Source organism: Scyliorhinus canicula, chromosome 7 (assembly GCF_902713615.1).
Source record: "Scyliorhinus canicula chromosome 7, sScyCan1.1, whole genome shotgun sequence".
NCBI lineage: Eukaryota > Metazoa > Chordata > Chondrichthyes > Carcharhiniformes > Scyliorhinidae > Scyliorhinus > Scyliorhinus canicula.
The window spans coordinates 167,250,343-167,271,319 of NC_052152.1; the positions used below are offsets into that span (position 1 = coordinate 167,250,343).

A 20,977-nucleotide genomic window follows, 5' to 3' on the forward strand; every position below is an offset into this window, starting at 1 on the left:
GGTTGATTGGAGTGAGATTGTGAGGGCCAAGCCTTTTACAACTGAGGACAACTCCAGGTGGGGAAAAGAATTTCCTCAACTGTGTGAGCAACTTACAACAGACACAGGGTGCTCCTCATGAAAAGAAATAAAAGGTTTGAAAGGAAGTCTCATGCTACCTCAGCTTAAGGAATAAAATTAGTAGTCACATGAAAAAATGTGGGTTGATTAAAAAGAGCCAGCATGGATTTCTAAAGGGAAAATCATGTTTAACTAACTTACTGGAGTAACCAAAAGGGTCGATGAGGGTAATGCTGTTGATGTGGTGGAAATGGGCTCTTGGAAGGCATTCGATACAGGGTCAAATTGTTGACCTGAGAGAAAGGTTATAGCTCATGGAATAAAAGGGACACGAGCAACATGGATAGGAAATTGGCTGAATAATAGGAAGCAGAAAGTAATGGTCAATGGATATTTTTCAGGCTGGAGGAAGGTTTTTGTGGTTTTCCCCAGGAATGGATGTTGAGGTCCTTGCTTTTTCTGATATATATTAATGATCTAAATCTTGGTGTGCAGGAGACAATTTCAAAGTTTGTGGATGACACAAAACTTAGAGGGATTGTAAACTGTGAAGAGAAGAGTGTAAAACTCGAAAAGGGCATAGACAAGTTGGTAGATTGGACAGATAGATGGCACATGAAGTTCAATACGGAGAAGTGAGGAACTTGGAGAGAAGATATACAATAAGGGGTACAATTCCTAAAGGGGTGCAGGAGCAGAGAGATCTGACTGTATATGTACATAGATCATTGAAGGTGGCAGACAGGTGAAGAGAGCAGTTAAAGCATATGATATTCTGGGCTTTATTAATCGGGACATAGATTACAGATGCCATTGGTGAGAAATCCCTGAGGAGCATTCTAGGAAAACTCAGCTCAGTCACAATAACCGAGGAGGGGATTTCAAAGGACCTAGTGCTCAACCTGAGGAAGAGCAGTTGACAAACGCTGATTCAGAATGTGGCACAAATGCTGGTTCGGATTGTGACACAAACACTGGTTCAGAATGTGACACGGACCAACCAAAGCTGCTGATTAGTGAGTAGGTCCCAGTGAGTATCTATTAAATTAATTTAATGCTTAATACTAAAGTAGGGATAACAAAATGAGTATAGAGTAGTACTGTATAACTATAATAAAAGTGTTTGGTAAGAAACACGGATCCTAGCTAACAAATAAGTCCCTAGCTAAGGGAGTAAATAGCTTAATCGAGAGCAAGTCATGGTAGGAGACCGTAGACCCGTAGTATGCTCCTCCTGCACAATGTGGGAAATGATGGACCCTGATGATCACATGTGAAGAAGGTGTCCCCAAATGCAATTCCAGGCTTAGTCTTGAGGAACAAGAAGGGCAAGTGGGTAAAATGACAGTTGGCAGCCATATCAGGGATAGTGATCACAGTTCAGTTAGATTTAATATTATGTGGAAAAGGGACAGAGATAAAGCAGGAGTAAAGGTTTTGAACTGAGGGAAAGGACATTTTGCAGACATGAGAAGGGACTTGGCTGAGGTGGACTGGATAGCACTGCTGGAGGATAAATCAGTGGAAAATCAGTAGGAGGCATTAAAAAGCAAGATCCTAAATGTATAAAGTAGACATGCCTCCTCCAAAAATAAGAGCAGTACTGCCAAATCTAGACAGATATAGAGGATAGCTATAATTTCCAAAATTATATAGATTGGTTGATGGAGTGGGCGATGAAGTGGCAGATGGATTTTAATACAGAAATGTGAATTCATGCATTTAGGGAGGTCAAACAGTTATAGGGAGTACACAATAAATGGTAACATACTAAGAGAGGTAAATTAAGTGAGAGACCTTGACATACAAGTACACAGGCCCCTAAAGAGAGCAGTTCAAGCAGACAAGGTAAGGTTGTAAAGAAAGCATATGCAATGCTCTCATTCATTGGCAGAGACATAGAATATAAAAGTAAGGATATATTGTTGGAATTGTATAAAACACTGGTGAGGCCACAACTGGAGTATTGTGTGCAGTTCTGGTCACCACATTACAGGAAGGACTTAATTGCTCTGGAGAGAATGCAGAGGAGGTTGGAGAGAATGCAGAGGAGGTTGACAAGAATGTTTCCAGGGCTAAAGAAATGTTGCTGTGAGGAGAGATTGGATAGGTTGGGGTTATTTTCCCTGGAACAAAGAAGACTGAGAGGTGACTTGATTGAGGTGTAATGAGGGGAAGAGGTGGAGTGGACAGGATACATTTTTTTCCCCTAGCGGAGAATTCTAGAACCAGGGGACATAGATTTAAGATGTGGCAGAAGGTGTAATGGGGACATGAGGAAATACCTCTTTACGCAGAGAGTAGTGGGAGTTGGAACTTGCTGCCCAAGTTGATAGTGGAAGCAGAGACCCTAAACTGTTTTAAAAAGCACCTGGATCTGCACCTTAAGGTACAGGGCTCTGGGACGAGTTCAGGAAGGTGGGATTAGAAAGGGCACTGAGGTGTCCTCGGGCTTGCATGGACAAAATGAGTCAAATGGCCTCATTCTGTGCTGTAACCTTTCTCTGGTTCTATGATTCTGAGAGCAAGGACGTTATGCTGAACGTATCCAAGACACTCGTTAAACCCCAGTTGGAATATTGCATAATTTCTGTGCGCCACATTACAGAAAGGATGTGAACACATTGGAGAGAGTCAGAAGAGGGTTGCTAAAATGATTACATGGATGAGAACCATCAATTGTGAGGAGAGATTTGAGGTGTTGGGACTGTTCTCTTTGGGGAGAAGAATGCTACAAAGAGAATTGCACAGATTTAAAATAATTTGCAAAAGAGGCAAATGTGATGCGAGAAAAAACCTTTTTGCACAACCAGTGCTTCGGGGCTGGAATGCATTACCTGGAGTTGTGTTGGGCGCAGGTTCAATCAAAGTACGCAAGAGGGTATTAGATGATTTTTTTTTAGTCAAATAATGTTCAGGGGTAGGGGAAAAGGCAGGGGAATGGCAATAAGCCATGATGCCTATTTGGAGATCCGGTGCAGACACGTTGGCCAAATGGTTTCCTTCTGCACTGTAACAATTCTGTGAAATCATGCATTCAGAACATCAAAGTGCTTTCCAGTCATTCCCATTTTAACGCAGATCCCAATGCCAGTTCATTTTTGCTGAAGCCATGAAATCATTCAATATTATTTTACCTTCTTGTTTCCTTTTACTCATTAAAAATGTTGTCACTGTTGACGGCTCTCCTTCAGTTCAAAGATGACGTCTACTTGGATTTCAAGTTTCTGCCGTGGGCTTTCATATCATGGAAGAGGTACATTATTTGTGGGAACATGGGTCAGGATGCCCCACAAAGTAGTGAGATCCAGAGTGCGGCATTTGTATTCTTTTCTTCTCTGCCACCACTCTGTCTCATCCTTAAGGTGTTTGGGCTCAAAGCATGATGCAGCTTGATGAAAATGAAAAATGAAATGAAAATCGCTTATTGTCACGAGTAGGTTTCAATGAAGTTACTGTGAAAAGCCCCCAGTCGCCAGATTCCGGCGTCTGTCCGGGGAGGCTGGTACGGGATGGACAAGTTGTCGCTATTTTGATGATTGGGAGCAAGTCTCCCCCGGAAAAATATTGCAAAATATACTGCACATCGAACACACGCGAATAATTGGAACATTTTAAAAGTGTCTGTGAATTCAAGACTTTGTGCAGTAAGTTCATTACCACATCACGATCAATGCACTACGAAACTGTCTTCTGACATTAAATCAATCCATAGTTCCACAATCCCATTTGACATCATTGCTTTTTACAGTTCCCTGGCCCTCTGCCCTTCCATAATCTCCCATACAAGTTTAATGGCCCGGCGTTAGCAACTCCTTAGCAATTATATGTGATTTTAGAAACCAAACTTCCTCTTAATTCAACACCAAGTACCATCACAGTAGTGGTGAAAGCTGCAACTTGAATTAATATCCCAGTGGTGGCAGAGTTGATGGCACAACAGATAAGTGGAGAAATAAAGGGCCTTGAACAATAAAATTACCCAACCTGATCTGTCATAAATACTTTAATAATACCATCACAAATAGCCAGCATTACCAACTCAAAGGACACAAAGCACTTCTACTATGCCTGTCTGTCCACCAGAGAAGCTCAATGACTGAATGTAAAGTTGAGTCTGAGGTACAAGGAAAATAGTGATAAGGCCCTTTGCTATTTTATTAATTCAAGCTGAAGACATTGAAGGTGAGGATCAGCTCTGATCCAATTATTATGTCCTTGTCTCTTCTGGAGACTGAAAAATCTCTTTCACCCCTTCTGTCCCCTGTTCCAAAGTAAACACAGTGGATCACCACATTCACCTTGTAAGAATATGTTTATTTTATATTCTATTCAACTCTCGTTTTCCACAGCTAATTTGTTCGCTTGTTTACTAACCTGAGCTCGGCCACCTAGCTTAGTTTGTCTTTCATGTTCATCATCATTATCTTTGACTCTTCATTGTCCTTTTACATTACTTTGCATCTTTATGTGGTGGTCACTATTTCTCAATCATTCCCCTACTCTGAATTCAATTATTTGCTTTCTTTATTTCCCAGAACTATTTTTTTGTTGGATGAGAGACAGTTCTACATGGATACAGTTCTAAAACACTTTTCTTGCTGACTATTTATTACTTTCATCCCAGTTTATCTTGGGATAGTTAGTCACCTGCATTTTTGCATGTTTCCCCAGACTATCTTCCGAACCTCATGCTAATCTAATTCTCGCTGTTTGATGCCTGTAATTAACAGAAAATTCTAGAATAATTGAAAGATTCCAGCAGACGGAGGCCATTTGACCCATCGATTCTGTGCTGGCTGTCTGCAAGATCACTGTAGCTAGTTCCACACCCCGGCCATCTCCCCTGAAATTGTTTTCCTCTTCAGTTGCTGATACCACTTCCTTTTGAAAGCAACAATTAGATATGCCTCTACCAATCTTTCAGGTCGTGCCTTCCAGATCCTGTGCCTACCGCCTGCTGTGTAAAAACACAGTCCTCACACACACCCTCGTCCTCTCTCACACACACTCAACTTCACACACACTCATCCTCACATACACTCATCCACACACACACACGCACAGATCCTTACACACACATCCTCATTCTTTCACACACATCATCACACACATCCTCACACACTCACACACACCCCCTCACACACTCACACACACCCCCTCACACACACATCTTCACACACATCTTCACACACTCATCTTCACACACACACTCATCCTCACACACACACAAATAGCCTCTCACACATACTCATCTTCTCACACACACACACTCATACTCTCATTCTCACACTCACACACTCTTTTCACACACCCTCACACCACACACGCATCATCAGAAACACATGCATCTTCATAAATGCATCCTCACACACAAATCCATTGATGCACAATCAATGGACGCGAAACGTTGATGAGGTCCGGACAATAGGCTTTAATACACAAGAAGTGTACCCGGCTGCAGACGTACAGAAGAAAGGCCGACTGCCGGGAAGCACGGGTTCTTATATCCCGCCTCATAGGCGGAGATTGGCTGAGAGGCACATGACTTACCTGGGCCAATGGGCAGCGAGTCCTCTGCACCAATGGCAGCTCACACTTCCAGGTACCGTAATACCCCTAGTCATACTACCACACCCATCATGACACTTATACACCCATCCACACACTTAACTTCTCACACACATGCATCATCTCACACACATGCATCCTCTCTCACACAATCATCTCACATACACGCACCATACACACACTCATTCTCTCACACGCATGCTTCCTCTCTCACACTCTCATCCTCTCTTACACACTTATCATCTCACATACATGGATCATACACACATCCTCACACACACTCATTCTCTCACATGCACACACCCTCATCCACTCACACACGCTCATTCTCACACACATACTTACCGTTCTCGCACACACTCATCCTCATACACACACTCATCCTCTCATACATGCATTATCACAACTCATACGCACACATCCTTTCACACACACGCCTCATCACACACACATCCTCACATGCACTCACACATACGCGTACATCCTCACACACGCACTTATCCTCTCACAGACCCGCATCATCACCCACATCCTCACACACACACACATCCTCACCCTCACACAGACATCCTTACACATGCACACACCCTCACATACAAACACTCTCATCCTCTCACACACACACGCATTATCACACACATCCTCTCACACACACATCCTCACAATCTTATCCTCTCACACACTCATCCTCTCTCACACACATCCTTCATCACACACAACCTTCATCACATATACACACACTCTCACACACAATCGCTCTCACACACCCACACCTCTCACACACACCCTCATCCTCACACACACCCACACCTCTCACACACACCCTCATCCTCTCACACACCCTCATCCCCTCTGTCACACACACCCTCATCCTCTCACACACCCTCATCCTCTCACACACTCACACACCCTTATCCTCTCACACACTCACACACCCTTATCCTCTCTCTCTCACACATACCCTCATCCTCTCTTTCACACACACCCTCATCCTCTCACACTCACACACCCTCATCCTCTCACACACTCACTCACCCTCATCCTCTCTCTCTCACACACACCCTCATCCTTTCTCTCACACACCCTCATCCTTTCTCACACACATACACCCTCATCCTCTCTCTATCACACACCCTCACCTCTCACACACACTAACACACACCCTCATCCTCACACACTCGCACACATGCCCTCATCCTCACACATACAGACACTTACTTTTCTACGAGGCTTGAACCCCCTCCCCCCTCCCCTGCCCCTTTTCCAAGGCCCTGCCACCACCTGTAAGCACACCACAACCTCTTCTCGCCACTACTGCCACCAACTGCCAACACTGGCACCCTGCATCTGGCCTACTCATCTCCTGGTGGCTCCTGGCTCACCTTTGATCTTTGCTGTTGGTTGCTGGCCATTCTGCTCAGAAATAGTGAGATCAAATCAATCAAATGTGTCAATCAGAACCTGGGTGCCCAGAGCATTGCCCATGGTCTCTGGATTGCTAGTCCAGCGACAATACCACTACACCAACACCGCAACACAATCCAGAATGCTCTGATTCCCTCTTGCTGTGGGCTACGGCCAATTTGCTGACACAAGTCTCATTCACCAATCACCTCTGGATGCAATTCCCTTCATTGCTAATGTCTCAATTTTAAAATTCTTACTCTTGTTTGCAAATCATCTATTGCCTCACTCCTCGCTATCTCTAATCTTCCCACGTCCTATAGTTTGCTCTGCGCCCCTCCAATTCTGGCCTTTGAGTTTCAATGGGCGCGATTCTCCGCTCCCCACGCCGGGTGGGAGAATCGCGGGAGGGCCCCCCAACTAATTTCACGACCCCCTGGGGCGCCCCCCGCGATTCTCCTACCCCCCGCTCGGACGAATCGCCGCTCGCAGTTTTTCACGGTGACTGCCGATTCTCCGACCCGGATGGGCCGAGCGGCCTGCTGTTCGCGACCGTTTCACGACGGCGGCAACCACACCTGGTCGCTGCCGTCGTGAAATCGCCGTGAGATGCCCGTTTTGCAGCTTGTAGGGGGCCTGGTGGGGAATGAGCACCACGACTGTGCTCGGGAGGGGACAGGCCCGCGATCGGTGCCCACCGATCGTCGGGCCGGCGTCTCAATCGGACGCACTATTTCCCCTCCGCCGCCCCGCAAGATCAAGCCGCCACGTCTTGCGGGGCGGCTGAGGGGAAAGACGGCCACCGCGCATGCGCAGGTTCGAGCTGTCAGCCGTCGTGACGTCAGCCGCGCATGCGCGGGTTGGAGCCGGCCAACCTGCGCATGCGCGGCTGACGTCACATAGGCACCGCCGTTGCGTCACTCTCGGCGCGCCGCCCGGCGGCCGAGAGTTACGGAGCGCCGCTCCTAGCCCCGCCAGGAGGGGAGAATAGGGGGCGAGGAGTGGCCTCCGAGGCCGTCGTGAAACTCGGCCGAGTTGACGACGGCCCTCCCGATTTTTCCCGGGAGCGGAGAATTCCGCCCCTCTACAAAACTAATTTATAATACATTCTTGAGGTCTCTTTTGCAGGAAGATGATTTAAAACAATCCAGTCCCAACAGCAAATGTATGCGATGGTACTGAAGCCAGTTCTGCAATGACAGATGAAGTTCAAACCAAAACTTAGATTTTTTAAGTAAAATTAAATAGTGAGTGCAGTTATTCACCCCTCAGGAATAATATGAAGGATCATTTAGAGGAGCGGGAGAAATGGCGGTTTTGCAAAGATGTGGAGAACACTGCCAATGAAAGGAAGCTGTTCATAATATAGCGTATAGCGACAAGGAAGTGTAGAAAGTTAGCCTGGGGGAAGGTAGAGATAAGGGAGCAGTTGCAGAATGATGTAAATTTAGGACAGGAGTGAGGGATCAAGCAAAAGGGAATGGAGCTAAAGCAGCCAAGCAGTCCTAAATCTATTAACGGAGAAGAAATCCGCTTTGAATGGAATTTATTTTGTTCATACATGTGTATTTTTTTTAAAACAGTGCTTGTTATAGTCTCATTAGCTTTGCAATTGTATTACATATTCAAAGATTTATAACAGTATTGAGGTACATTTTTGGTTATTGAAGAATCGTAACATCTATCTGTCTAATACAATGATAAATATGCATGGCTGGAGGAAATATATGGGGCTGCATCATAAAATCGCTTTGAAAAATTTCAAAATGATTAGACTTAATCCAGAAGATGTTGTCTGGTATCACAGTGAGAGTTTTGTAGATCTTGTTGCCCCCCCCCCACCCCCTCATTTTAAAGTGAACTGACTGGCTGGACTTTGTTTCTTTATATTGATTTATATTGTGATTTATTTTTCTAAATATCAATATATTATTTTGTGCAGCTTGCTAACAAACACTCATCACCCAGAATGCACTCTATGGTGTTTGTATGGAGATAAATTGGTTGATGTCTAGGAACTGCAAGACGCACATTACAGATTTTTGTGGTAACATATACAGGGCAGTTTCTTAACAATTATATAGTTTGACATGTGCATACAATTACTGTGGTTTGGCATTGGCCTTGTGAACAGGTTCTAGGGTGACCGTATTTTCTAAACTGAATCTGAGGACACACAGTGTGGAAGCACAATATCTACATATACATATACACAGAGCAATGTTTAGCCTCAGTCTGACACTGTATCATAGGATTGAGTGAAGTACTGGGCCCTGTCTGCAGGGTTACAAAGGCAGATACTAAAACCCTTCTACTCCATGCATTATCGCATCCTCACTATTGTCTCCGGATTCCGATTCATACACAGCCAACACTGGCATCACGCTCAAACACAACCGCTCCTTAGGCCAGTACTTACTTATCCTCCCCACTCTGTCCACTCACTGGTCCAAACTGAAACTAATCAGCCAAAGTAATTCAACCGGACAAATAGTAATTCACCCTTTCCTTGACCATTGGCAGCAATGGACCAGAGAATTCGGCAATGGATCCTATAGATTGGTCTGTCTCTGAGTCCCTCTTTGCGGGTGCAGATTTACACAAGCTGCAATTAAGATGAATTAAGGATGTTTCCAATAGTAGGAAAAACTAGAACTCATGGGAACAGCTTCAGACTGAAGGGACAATATTTTAAAACTGGGATAAAGAGGAATTTCTTCAGCCAGAGGGTGGTGAATCTGTGGAACTCTTTGCCGCAGAAGGCTGTGGAGGCCAAATCATTGAGCGTCTTTAGGGCGGAGATAGATAGGTTCTTGATTAATCAGGGGATCAGAGGTTATGGGGAAAAGGCTAGAGAATGGGGATTGAAACCTATCAGCCACGATTGAATGGGGGAGCAGAATTGATGGTCCAAATGGCCTAATTCTGCCTCTATGTCTTATGGTCTTATGAATAGTTTTTATTGAAATAGAATGGCAGCTAGGGTATTTGGGATGGGTCTTGGGACCAGGAGCTCTTCTAAGAACATTGTACATGGACACAGTACCTCATCAGAGACACTCCCTGCAAAACAAGCTAATATGATTTTAACATTAAAGATCCACAGTAACAATATACAAATTTTTAAACAGTGAACTTTATGTAACATTTTGCTCCTCAACTCATTTCCTTTACCAAATTAGTCTGTACGAGAAGATACATTAGTCATTATTTTATATGGAAAGGAACTAAGAATTGGGTAAAACATTAATTTAAGGCCTTACTGATAATTAATGTTTCATCTTCAGTGAACAATATAAAATAAGGCATCAGTGTTGGTGGAAGACAGAAATAAAAATGACAATACTTTATCATTATTAATTGACTAACTGCAAGAAACATAAAGTTTTGTGGGAAGCTAATAAATGTTGTTGCCTCGAAGTTACCAAAATAAGGTGACCAGTCATTTATTTAGCATGTCATCACAAAAAAGTAAAACCATAATATTAGTATTGCCATACATTGTGTATTATTATAAATCATTTACAATTCAGTGTCTGAACAGAAATGAAGTATGTTTGCAAGGTGAATATCATCAGTAGTACAGTACATTCAGTGAAACTTTCAGCAATTAATCATACTTGATATCAATCACCAAATCATTTATAGTTTAAGATTTATGTCAAGCCCTAATATCATGGTCAGGCAATTAGACGCAAATACAATCCTGGATTATTTGTGGATGGCTCTTTTTTGCGTTGGATATTTTGATAGCTGTTTCACAAGCCCTGACCATCGCTAGGGAAATGAGAATGGAAAAGGGATTCTCAAAACAATCAAAGAAAGAAGTGCTAGTTTGTTATCTTGCGGTTTCTTTTTGATCATTACACAAAAAAAGTCCTTCAATTAATGGCCATAGGCCAGATTTCCTATGTACAAATTCCACTATGAATGCAGATGCAATTTTCATAAGTGAATGTAGCAGATTCCAGTCTGATAGTCCCTCAAAATGATGTCCATTGTAAATCAGCAATTTTCCTTTGATGGTTCCACTTTTTTTTTTCTCATATATTTGCACTGACCATCAACTGCAGAGTTTATGAAAATGTTTCTCATGTCCCACACTAATGGTAGATAGATTGAAATGTGTAATTCTGTTATTCTGAATTATTTTATGCTAAGAACTATAAAAGCTATTATTTTTATAACTTTAAGGATGATTTTGGCCAGTGGAACTGGCAAGCAGAGAATTTGTCAAACTAATTGCCATTGCAGTGGTTCCACAAATCAAAATATGAGCATGCTTAAAATGTAGATTTATTCAGCGTATATTGCCATGTGATATTTTGCTCTTTATGCCCTCCATTTTGGGTTTGTAGCAAGTTTTAAAATACATTTCTGAAATTTCAAACATGATGCACATGTAATATTCATCTCTGAGGCATAAGACTTTACTCTTCAACCTAGCCTTTGTTTCTGATTTGTTCTTAAGGACACATTCTACTTCCAGGGCAAAAAATTGAAACTGGTCTGGTATCTCGCCATTCAAAAAAGATTTATTACAAAAACAAAATTTTGTGTGTTCATAGTAGATCTGCTGACTACGTGATTGATTTGAGTATCATCATATTGTGTCCGCAATGACCCTGTTTGATCCCACATATTGATGGTATGTCCCATAGAAAGAGAAATTGGAACTAGTAATCTGTCTATTCACATAATTACCAGTAAATTGAAGCATTGATGACTCATTACATTTTGATGCTTTTATGAAATTTACAATCAGGTAGGTAGAGAATATGGTTTTTAAGAAATGTTCAAGGTGATGTCCATTTTGATCGTGTACGTTTTAAGGCTGCTGTGTGGTCAGGAAGGCTAGATTCCTGATGTAAACATTGAAGACGAGGCCCTTGCTCCTGCATTGTATTGTAATATTAAAGTCAAATTTTTAGATACTGTGGCTTATTTTGCCAAGCATCTTTTTTGAAATTTTCCTCAAAGGCAAATTTTGAACACATTGAGACTGCTTAAATTGTTCAATTTTCAAAAACCCATACAGAATTCTGTCATGTATAAGGTAAGGACTGTACTTCCACTGAGACTTTGTTACCTTGATTTCTGACTAAGAAAGGAAACCGCAACATAATGTTTCCAAGTGATAATTTGAAATCTGAGGAATTGACCCAGTGTTGGATATGGACTTAACCATCCAATCTCAAAAGCCTTTTCCTTTATATGACCATCTCGACGAAGTAATTCGGAAAACAATTATTTAATACCTAATGATAATTCACCTCGTGATGATTTGTTAGTCTCTGTGATGTGACCAACAGTGCTCTAAGTGAGAATGAATGTGGTTGTTGATGGTAACATGTTTCCACAACCACAGAGTTGCAAAGGGAACATCTAAAGTGTTGCAATACTCATGAGGTTTAACAAAAAATTATAATTTTATGCCATGAGCCACTATCTTCTTGTCTCATTGAGAAATTTCAGAATGCTGAGGTGTTTTGCGTGAAACTATCTCTTAGAATTTCTGATTGTACCAACAGATCTTGGACATAAGTGGAATAGTTTCAACGTAAAAAATGACAAAGCTGGAAACATTCTCTAGTTCTGGGCCCATTGCTGCTTTATGGAATTTCAAATTCAACACATCCTGTGTCTAAATCTGGGCATCTATATTGCTTCAGTAATGATACGGACTAGCTTTGTGCTAGTTGCTTAGGGGTTTCAACTACGTTGGCATGCTGAAATGCAGTTTTGCATTTTGGTCATTATGTTGCATGTACTTAAAACATTAGAATGAAGATGGAACCAGAAGAGGCTTCTTTGCATTTATTGTTAAGTAAATGTGTTTCTGTATTTAAAATTGTGCTCATCTGACTTCAGCATAGAGCGGCCTTATTAAGTGCAATCATCATATCACGTGCAATATATCACGTCAGCAGGGATTGGAAATGCAATTGTTTTTTTTTAACTTAAACGCTAATTGCTAAGAGACATTTGACTTAAGTTCCCTCAATGGATCAGTAAGTAAATGAATTGTGTAATGTGGGATGCGGACCAGAAACCTGCCAGGTTTAAACCATGATCTATGCTGACAGCTGATTTTATTTTGGGCAATGCACAGGTATAATCTTGACCTCTGTATCCCTGGACTACTCAGTCAGGGTTTCTGCTCCTAATAGTTTTTTTGTGGTGGATAAGTAAATGTAATCTCAGACTTGGCTGTGGTGGACCAGGGTTCAATAGTCTGGCAGCACTTTCTACTTAGCTTGCACATCAATAGTTATTGGGTGACAGTTGGAGGGGCAGTGGAACCTCAGCATGAGTAGCTGCCGTCAGAAGAGGGGGGTGGGGGGTGAAGCAGATACAATATAGGGGAAAGTTGGAAGAGAGAAAAAGGTATGTTTGGAAAGTGGAAAAACAGCACATTGTGGCACCAAGAAGTGAGCGTTGAAAAATAAACCAATGCACGTAATTCTCAACATGGTTAACTCATGAATTTAGCTGGGATATAGGGCATATTTCCAGCTGCAGATAACCTCCTGCAGAAAAAAATAACCTGGAAAGTTCACTCCGATCATTATTGCTTATCTCTTAAATCACTTAATATAGACTGGGAAAGACCCAGGAGCAGACTGCGTAGCTTCCCTCTAAACTAGAGAATGATCCAAAGAAATGCTAAATGGGGCCTATTGACATGTTTTCAAAATAAAACTTCATCTGTAAGTCAAGTAAGTGCACTTTAATTTTTTACTCAATTGTAAATGATCCTTTTCAAGTATGAAATGGGTTCGTAATTCATCCAACGGTTTAATAAAATGCATTGGCCTAAAGTATGATTTTAAATGATCCATTAACAATCCTTGATGCAGAGTTATAATTCAAATCAGCAAAAAATAAAATAAAATAATGCTTCCAGATTGGCTTTGTAAAAATCTGATCATAAAATGACTGGAGCAAAGTGACTTGGTGGAAGTCTGTGATGTGACGAATGAAAATTGGCTTAGTCCAACTCGCCAGAGCCTGTTTGTTTCAACAGGGCAGGATTTTGCTGGATTGCTAGCTTTTAAAATGTAATATACAATGCAGTTTCCTAACTGTCAGTTGGTTCACTTCTAACTTTACTATTTGGTGGCATTTATACTGCTTAATAAAGTTCTGGCCTGAAGTTTGCATGGGAAATCTAAACCTATGCATTAAAAAAGAAACAGCAGTTAAAGTATATGTGTTGTATAATATACCATTCTATATGGCATGGAATGTTAACAGTACTACAGAGTTCACCTACTGAAATTAGTCACATTTTTTAAACATTCCATAATATCACACATTACACAGACCACAGAATTACATTTACTCCTTTACATATACTTTTTCTTGAGATACCAGTAAGCAAAATATCCCATTCCACCAAGGGTTCCCATTAAAAATGAGGCGCCAAAGAAAGAAGGTGGTTTTCTTTTCACAAGGCGGAATGCATTAGGCAAAACAGCTGACAGCAATGTGGTATGTATGTCTCCTAAAACCTTCCGAAATGCATTTCGTTTCTGCACTCTTTCAAAATAGGCTTCTAAATTGGGTCGATCTGCATTTCCCCAGTACTTTTTAGCGAGCCCCAAGAATTTGAGGCGATGTAATGTTGCTCCAAGGGAGATATCAGCTAAGGTAAAAACTGATCCACACAACCACGTTTCACACTTTTGGCCTAGAAAACAGAGGGATGCAAATTCTTGCATGAGATCTTGCATTGAAAATTTCATCTTGCAATCTTGTAAAATGCTTATCATATTATAAAACAATATAATAGTTACTAAGTTGGAATTTGCAGACAGTGACTCTCGCTGTTGAGCCTCACAGCGCCAGAGACTCAGGTTCAATTCTGGCCTTGGGTGACTGTGTGTAGTTTGCATATTTTCCCTGTGGCTGCATGGGTTTGCTCCCACAGTCCAAAGATGTGCAGGTTAAGTGGATTGGCCATGCTGAATTGTCAGGTGGGGTTATGGGGATAGGGTGGGGGTGTGTGCCTGGGCAGGGTACTCTTTCGGAGGGTCAGTGCAGACTTGATGGGCCGAATAGCCTCCTTCTGGACTGTAGGAATTCTATGTCGGGCGTACACAGCAGCAGAGATTCCATAACACGGTAGGCATCATACACTGAAGCATTCTCACAGACAACAAACCAGGAAGTAAAAATCATTGAATCCTTTCACTTTTATTTTTTAAATTTGCAGATAGTGAAATAAATGATTGAGATGTAGAAGCAAATCATCATAAGCATTTAAAAGAATGCAGATTTTCTTATCACAGTGATAAATTTGACATGTAACAAATTTCAGGGTCAGTGAAGATGTTTGGCAGTAATTATGAATGTTGCATGCCATGAAAAAGGCTGGTTTGACCCCATTCACCAAGGTGTCACTTCTAAAGGATTTCTACAGTGAGATTAATAGCCTTTCAGTGGACATTCTTAGTCAATTTAATGATTTCTAAATAATGCGTTCTGGACAGACCTCAACAGTGCACCCTCTGAAGAAGCATAGAATCGCAGATAGCAACTCCTGAAATTCTACATTTAACATGTGCATGAGTGGACTCCAGATGTTGTTGTCAGTTTTGAAGGGGTTGGCGCTTGGCCGTTTGTGCCATCATTGCTACTGCAATATCAGGGTCATGATATGAAAAGGCATAAAATACAGTCTTTACTGATGAACCTAAATAATATTGATATATTTGCAGCAAATTTGGTGTCAATTCCATCCACCCTTTTGCAAAATGGCACAATCCTGCAATCAACGGACTTGATTAAATCAAAATGAGTGGCAGGTGGGTGTGAAATTAACAGTCTCAAAGCACTATTGTTAGCTTCTAGGATGAGGAATTGAGAAGGAGATGTTCAATACTAGATTTTATTCATTTGTGAGGGTGAGGATATGTTATATTCTATTTAAATGCAAAAGGCACTTATAAATCATAATAAGCAGCAGTTCAATAAGGTTGCTGCATTACAGTATGGTTGCTAAATCAGAAGCAGTTTATCTTATATTTATCGCACATACATGATCATTGAAGTGCTAGGAAGGGGTTATTTTCCTGTTCCTCTGCACAGTTTATCAAGTGTAAAGATAGGCATCTGACTTGGGTCAGATGTTATGAGAAGATGACCTACATCTCTTGGGGAATTTTTTCCATCTCAAGCATAGGAACAGCTGCATTAGTTTCAATTTTAGTCATTCTCTCTGGTAGCGGTGCATTATCCTTGCCAGTCCAACTGCAACCTTCAACATAATTGGCCATATTATTCTCCTCCAGTTCCAATTTTCCATTCCTCAGCCTGCCATTGAATGGTTCAACTCTTATATATCCAATCATGTCTGGAGCATCTTTAGCAATGGCCTCTCTTGACCAGTTCTACATCTCCAGCCTCGAGGCCCTATTACATCCATCCCTTCACCCTCTTTGTCGTGTATATGCCGCACCTTGATAAACTGCATGGTGTCAATTTCCACATGATAACTACCTCCATACTATCTTCCTCACTCCTATGCTAACTAAATTCTCTCAGACTGCATGTCCAAATTTCAGTGCTAGATGAGTTTTCAACAGCCAAACTTTCGGACGCCCAAAGCCATTGTTTCTTGCCTTACTCAATCTCTTGCCACAGACTCCTTTTGTCTCTCTGACAACTCTCTTAAATTGAACCAGATCATCTAAAAGCTTCATCAACGCTCACCTAAATTGACTCCCAGTCCGAAAATGCCTCAAGTTTAAAATATGTTAGCCCTTTGCTCAATTCCCTCCATCTTTGTAACTTCCTCCAGTTCTACCATCAACTCCTCCCACCCAACCCCCAGGCAGTGTCCCTTTGGATTGGGCTCCATGTGTATTCTCTTTACCCCATCACCCTATCATTGATCTCCATGCTTTCAATCACTGTGGTGATCCACTACTATACATACATGTGTGTGCCTGTATTAGGGGATATACAACAGTACCTGTATTACATTTTTATCGGTAAACCCCTGCCGGCTAGCTCCGCCCACAGGGAGCAGTATAAATATTCATGAACTCTCCTGAGCTGCCATTCTACAGCTGCAGTCGAGGGAATAACATCTCACGGTAATAAAGCCTCTCTTGTACCTATTCGTGTCTTTGTGTGCAATTGTTAGCGCATCAATTTATTACTGTGAGATTTCCCAAATCATGGACATCAGAATTAATCCCAAACGCCTGCAGCTGGATCCGCAATCGCCGAATGCCAGTAAAGACTTTAACCACTGGCTGGCTGTCTTCGAGGCCTACATCGCCTCAGCGGACCCTACACCATTGGAAGCTCAGAACGTTCAACTACTCCACTCAATGTTGAGCTCCAGCATGTTCCCGCTGATACAGGACGCGCCGACCTATGCCCGTGCTATGGAACTGCTCAAAGAAAATTACGTCCAGTCGCGAACACTCTGTTTGCGAGGCATGTACTCTCCACTCGCGTCCAGCAACCGGTGAGTCGATTGAGGACTTCTGGCGGGCCCTTATCCCTCTAGTACGGGACTGCGAGTGCCAGGCCGTCACGGCCACGGAACATTCCAACCTCCTCATGCGAGATGCTTTTGTGATGGGTATTGCATCGGACCCCATCCGGCAATGACTGCTGGAAGGGGCCGCGCTCGATCTAGCGGCGACAAAACCTTAGCGCTCTCTATGACGGTCGCTTCCCGTAACGTGCAATCCTACCCCGCCCACCCATCCTACCGCGCGGCCCACCCATCCTATAAGACTGATAACTGAATTATCCTGACTTGCTTTACTCACAACTCTTAACTGTCAGAGAAAGATGTGAAAAATACCAAATGTGAGCTTGGTTTCAAGTTTAGTCTTAGAAGTGAAGTGATCTTGATCTACTTATCCTGCCATCCTGCCCTTCAGTAAAAATTGCACTCTGTTGGCTAGTGCTCATATTGCTTCCAATATTATCCAACACATTTTACTGTTCTAAGAATTTAGTTTCACGGTAGAACAGTGGTTAGCATTGTTTCTTCATAGCACCAGGGTCCCAGGTTCGATTCCCGCTTGGGTCACTGTCTGTGTGAAGTCTGCACGTTCTTCCCATGTCTGCTTTCTGCTTGGGTTTTCTCCAGGTGCTCCGGTTTCCTCCCACAAGTCCCGAAAGACGTGCTTGTTAGGTGAATTGGACATTCTGAATTCTCCCTCTGTGTAACCGAACAGGTGCTGGAGTGTGGCGGCTAGAGGATTTTCACAGTAACTTCATTGCAGTGTTAATGTAAGCCTATTGTGGCACTAATAAAGATTACCATTATTATTTTAAGAGTGCTGTAGTGTAGAAATTGACTTGTTGTGCCTCTGCTAACGCTCAAAGAGCTTGGCACTTAGTTTAATTCCTCTGTCCTTTCCTTTACATCTTTCCTTTGATGAATTATAATAGATTCTTATGCTATACATTTATCATATAGGCATTCTACCTGCTGCCCACTTTTTGGACAAGTAAAATAAATTGTGGGCGGGATTCTCCAGTCGTCGCCGCCGAAATTGCGTTCAGCAATCAGCCGGAGAATACCCATTTTCGACCAAATCGGGGGCGGTGCCGCTTTTGGAATGCTCCATCCCCTCCAAAGCAGCATACCATTAGCCTCAGGATGTTGGTTGAGGCCCACCCCCTGATGCTCTGCTCCCGACCAGCTGAGTTCCCGACGGCTTTGGTTGCGTGTTCTATCATCCGTCGGGAACTCGGCTTGGCAGCTGTGGACTCAGTACGGCACCGTCACACTTGGGGGAGGGTCAATCCGCGGGCAGGGGGGACCTTGGCGAGGACACTGTTGGGGGGTGGTCTGGGGCTCGCGAGCCGGCCAAAGGGGGGCACTATTTTGCAAGCCGGGCCCGCGAGCAGCCGGCGCCATGTTGCACGGGCCATATCGGCAGCTATATGGGAGCTCTATGCTGCTCGGCTGCTAGCACCCAGCCAAACGGAGGATCGGTGGCCGTTTCACGCAGAATTTTCGGTCGTAAAAAGCCACCATTCCCACGCCGGCGTGGAGGCATAGCCTTGAAATCGGAGAATCTAGCCCCCTATTCTCACTTTGGGTGGGATTCTCACTTTTGCAGACGAAGTGCTCCCTCCATCAGGACAACCGGAGTTATTCCCGCTGGCGTTAGGAGAACTTCCCAGGTGGGATTTACCCACGTTTAGTATTTTAAAATATGCATATTAGGAAGCACGCCGGCCAGCCTGCCTTCACTGATTTTGGGGAATCATTTTTAAAGGATGCCATGATTCCAGCTTTTACAGACTAGTCCCTCCACAACAGAAATGGTGACTTCCCTTTGACAAGGGGAGCACCCCTAACTGATCAGAAAACATGGGCATCTTACCCCCACCACTAAAATAGCAATCGCCTTACCTACCCCCCCCAACATCACGCAGGCATGAGGGTAATCTGACCACCTCCAGGGCCGCCCCCTTCAGGCCCTGTCCCTTGGCAGTGTCAATGGTGCACACCCCTTGGCTCCCTGGCATTACGTCCCTGGAATTGACACCCTGGCCTGGTACATTGGACCCTGAAAAGGGGGGGGGGGGGGGGGGGGGGGGGGTCAAGGAAGTAAGCACATCTGTCCCTCTATTGCTGCTAGGTTGTTTTTTTTACATAGAATTTACAGAGCAGAAGGAGGCCATTCGGCCCATCGAGTCTGCACCGGCTCTTGGAAAGAGCATCCTACCCAAGGCCAACACCTCCACCCTATCTCCATATCCCAGTAACCCCACCCAACACTAAGGGCAATTTTGGACACTAAGGGCAATTTAGCATGGCCAATCCACCTAACCTGCACATTTTTGGACTGTGGGAGGAAACTGGAGTACCCGGAGGAAACCCACGCACACACGGGGAGGATGTGCAGACTCCGCACAGAGAGTGACCCAAGCCGGAATCGAACCTGGGACCCTGGAGCTGTGAAGCGATTGTGCTATCCACAATGCTACCGTGCTACCGGGTTGCAGAGCAAGTGCCCCCCAATGGTTCTGGGGTTGGTTGGCTCAGGCTGGTGACAAGGGGTTGACCTTGGGATTCACCTCCAGCATAGAGGTCTCTTGGCTGGACTGTCCCCTCATGCCCTGGAAAACCTGGGGATCACTCTTGGCGTGGTGATTTCAGGGATCAAAATCATCATCCTTTTCTGTATACTGTGAAAACTCTAAAGTGGTCTGCTCAGTTTAATTTCCATGCCCCTAGACACATGGAAGGCTTCCAAATCACAGTCACACTCTATTCTGGGGTGGGACCAGAGACCCGGGATGGATCTGACGCCCGTATGATTCCTGAATTTGGGCCAGCGCGCTATTGTCCGCGATCGTGAATCCTGGGTGGGATTCATCGTTACCCGACGCCAATATCGGAATCAGCAATCAGACGGAGAATCCAGTCCGACGCTCAAATCGGGGCCGGCGGTGGTTTGGCGCCGGTTTTCTATCCTCCGCCCTCTCCAAAAAGGCATCATGGCGTTGCACGCCACACGTCGTTGGAGCGTCACAAGAAGGCCCTCCCCCAATGGGCCGAGTTCCCAACCGCGCAGGGGAGGGTGTGGTCTCAGTGGTTGGAAACCCAGCGTGGTGGCTGCGCACTGTTCAGTGCTACCACAGTCGGCTGGGAGCCGTGCTACAGGCCGGGGCGGGGGGGGGGGGGGGGGGGGGGGCTTCTGTGAGGGCTGGGGGGACTTGTGGGAAGTGGCCAGGGGGACAATATTTTGCAGGTCAGGTCCGCGCACGGCCAGCGCCGTGTTTTACAGCGCGACCCTGCAGGTCGTCGCCGTGCGCATGCATGGCCACACCCTGATATTCTCCAACCGTTTATGTCATGGGAACCGGGAGTTTTACCCAGCGCGCTGCTAGCCCCTCACCGGTCGCAGGATTGGTGAAGGTCCTGCCGCTGATTTTGGCATCGTAAAACACC

The 20,977-nt window shown here is 43.9% G+C and overlaps 1 protein-coding gene across 2 annotated transcripts in view; it reads right to left on the reverse strand.

The window, feature by feature from the left end:
* Positions 1–10,456: 10,456 nt before the first annotated feature.
* Positions 10,457–20,977, reverse strand: part of gdap1l1 (ganglioside induced differentiation associated protein 1-like 1) — a 98,766-nt gene continuing 88,245 nt past the window's right edge. For both annotated transcript variants that reach the window (XM_038803226.1, XM_038803225.1), the window contains exon 7: positions 10,457–14,728. In XM_038803226.1, the coding sequence (XP_038659154.1) occupies positions 14,385–14,728 (344 nt within the window). In that variant the 3' untranslated portion in view covers positions 10,457–14,384. The remainder of the gene's footprint in view (positions 14,729–20,977) is intronic.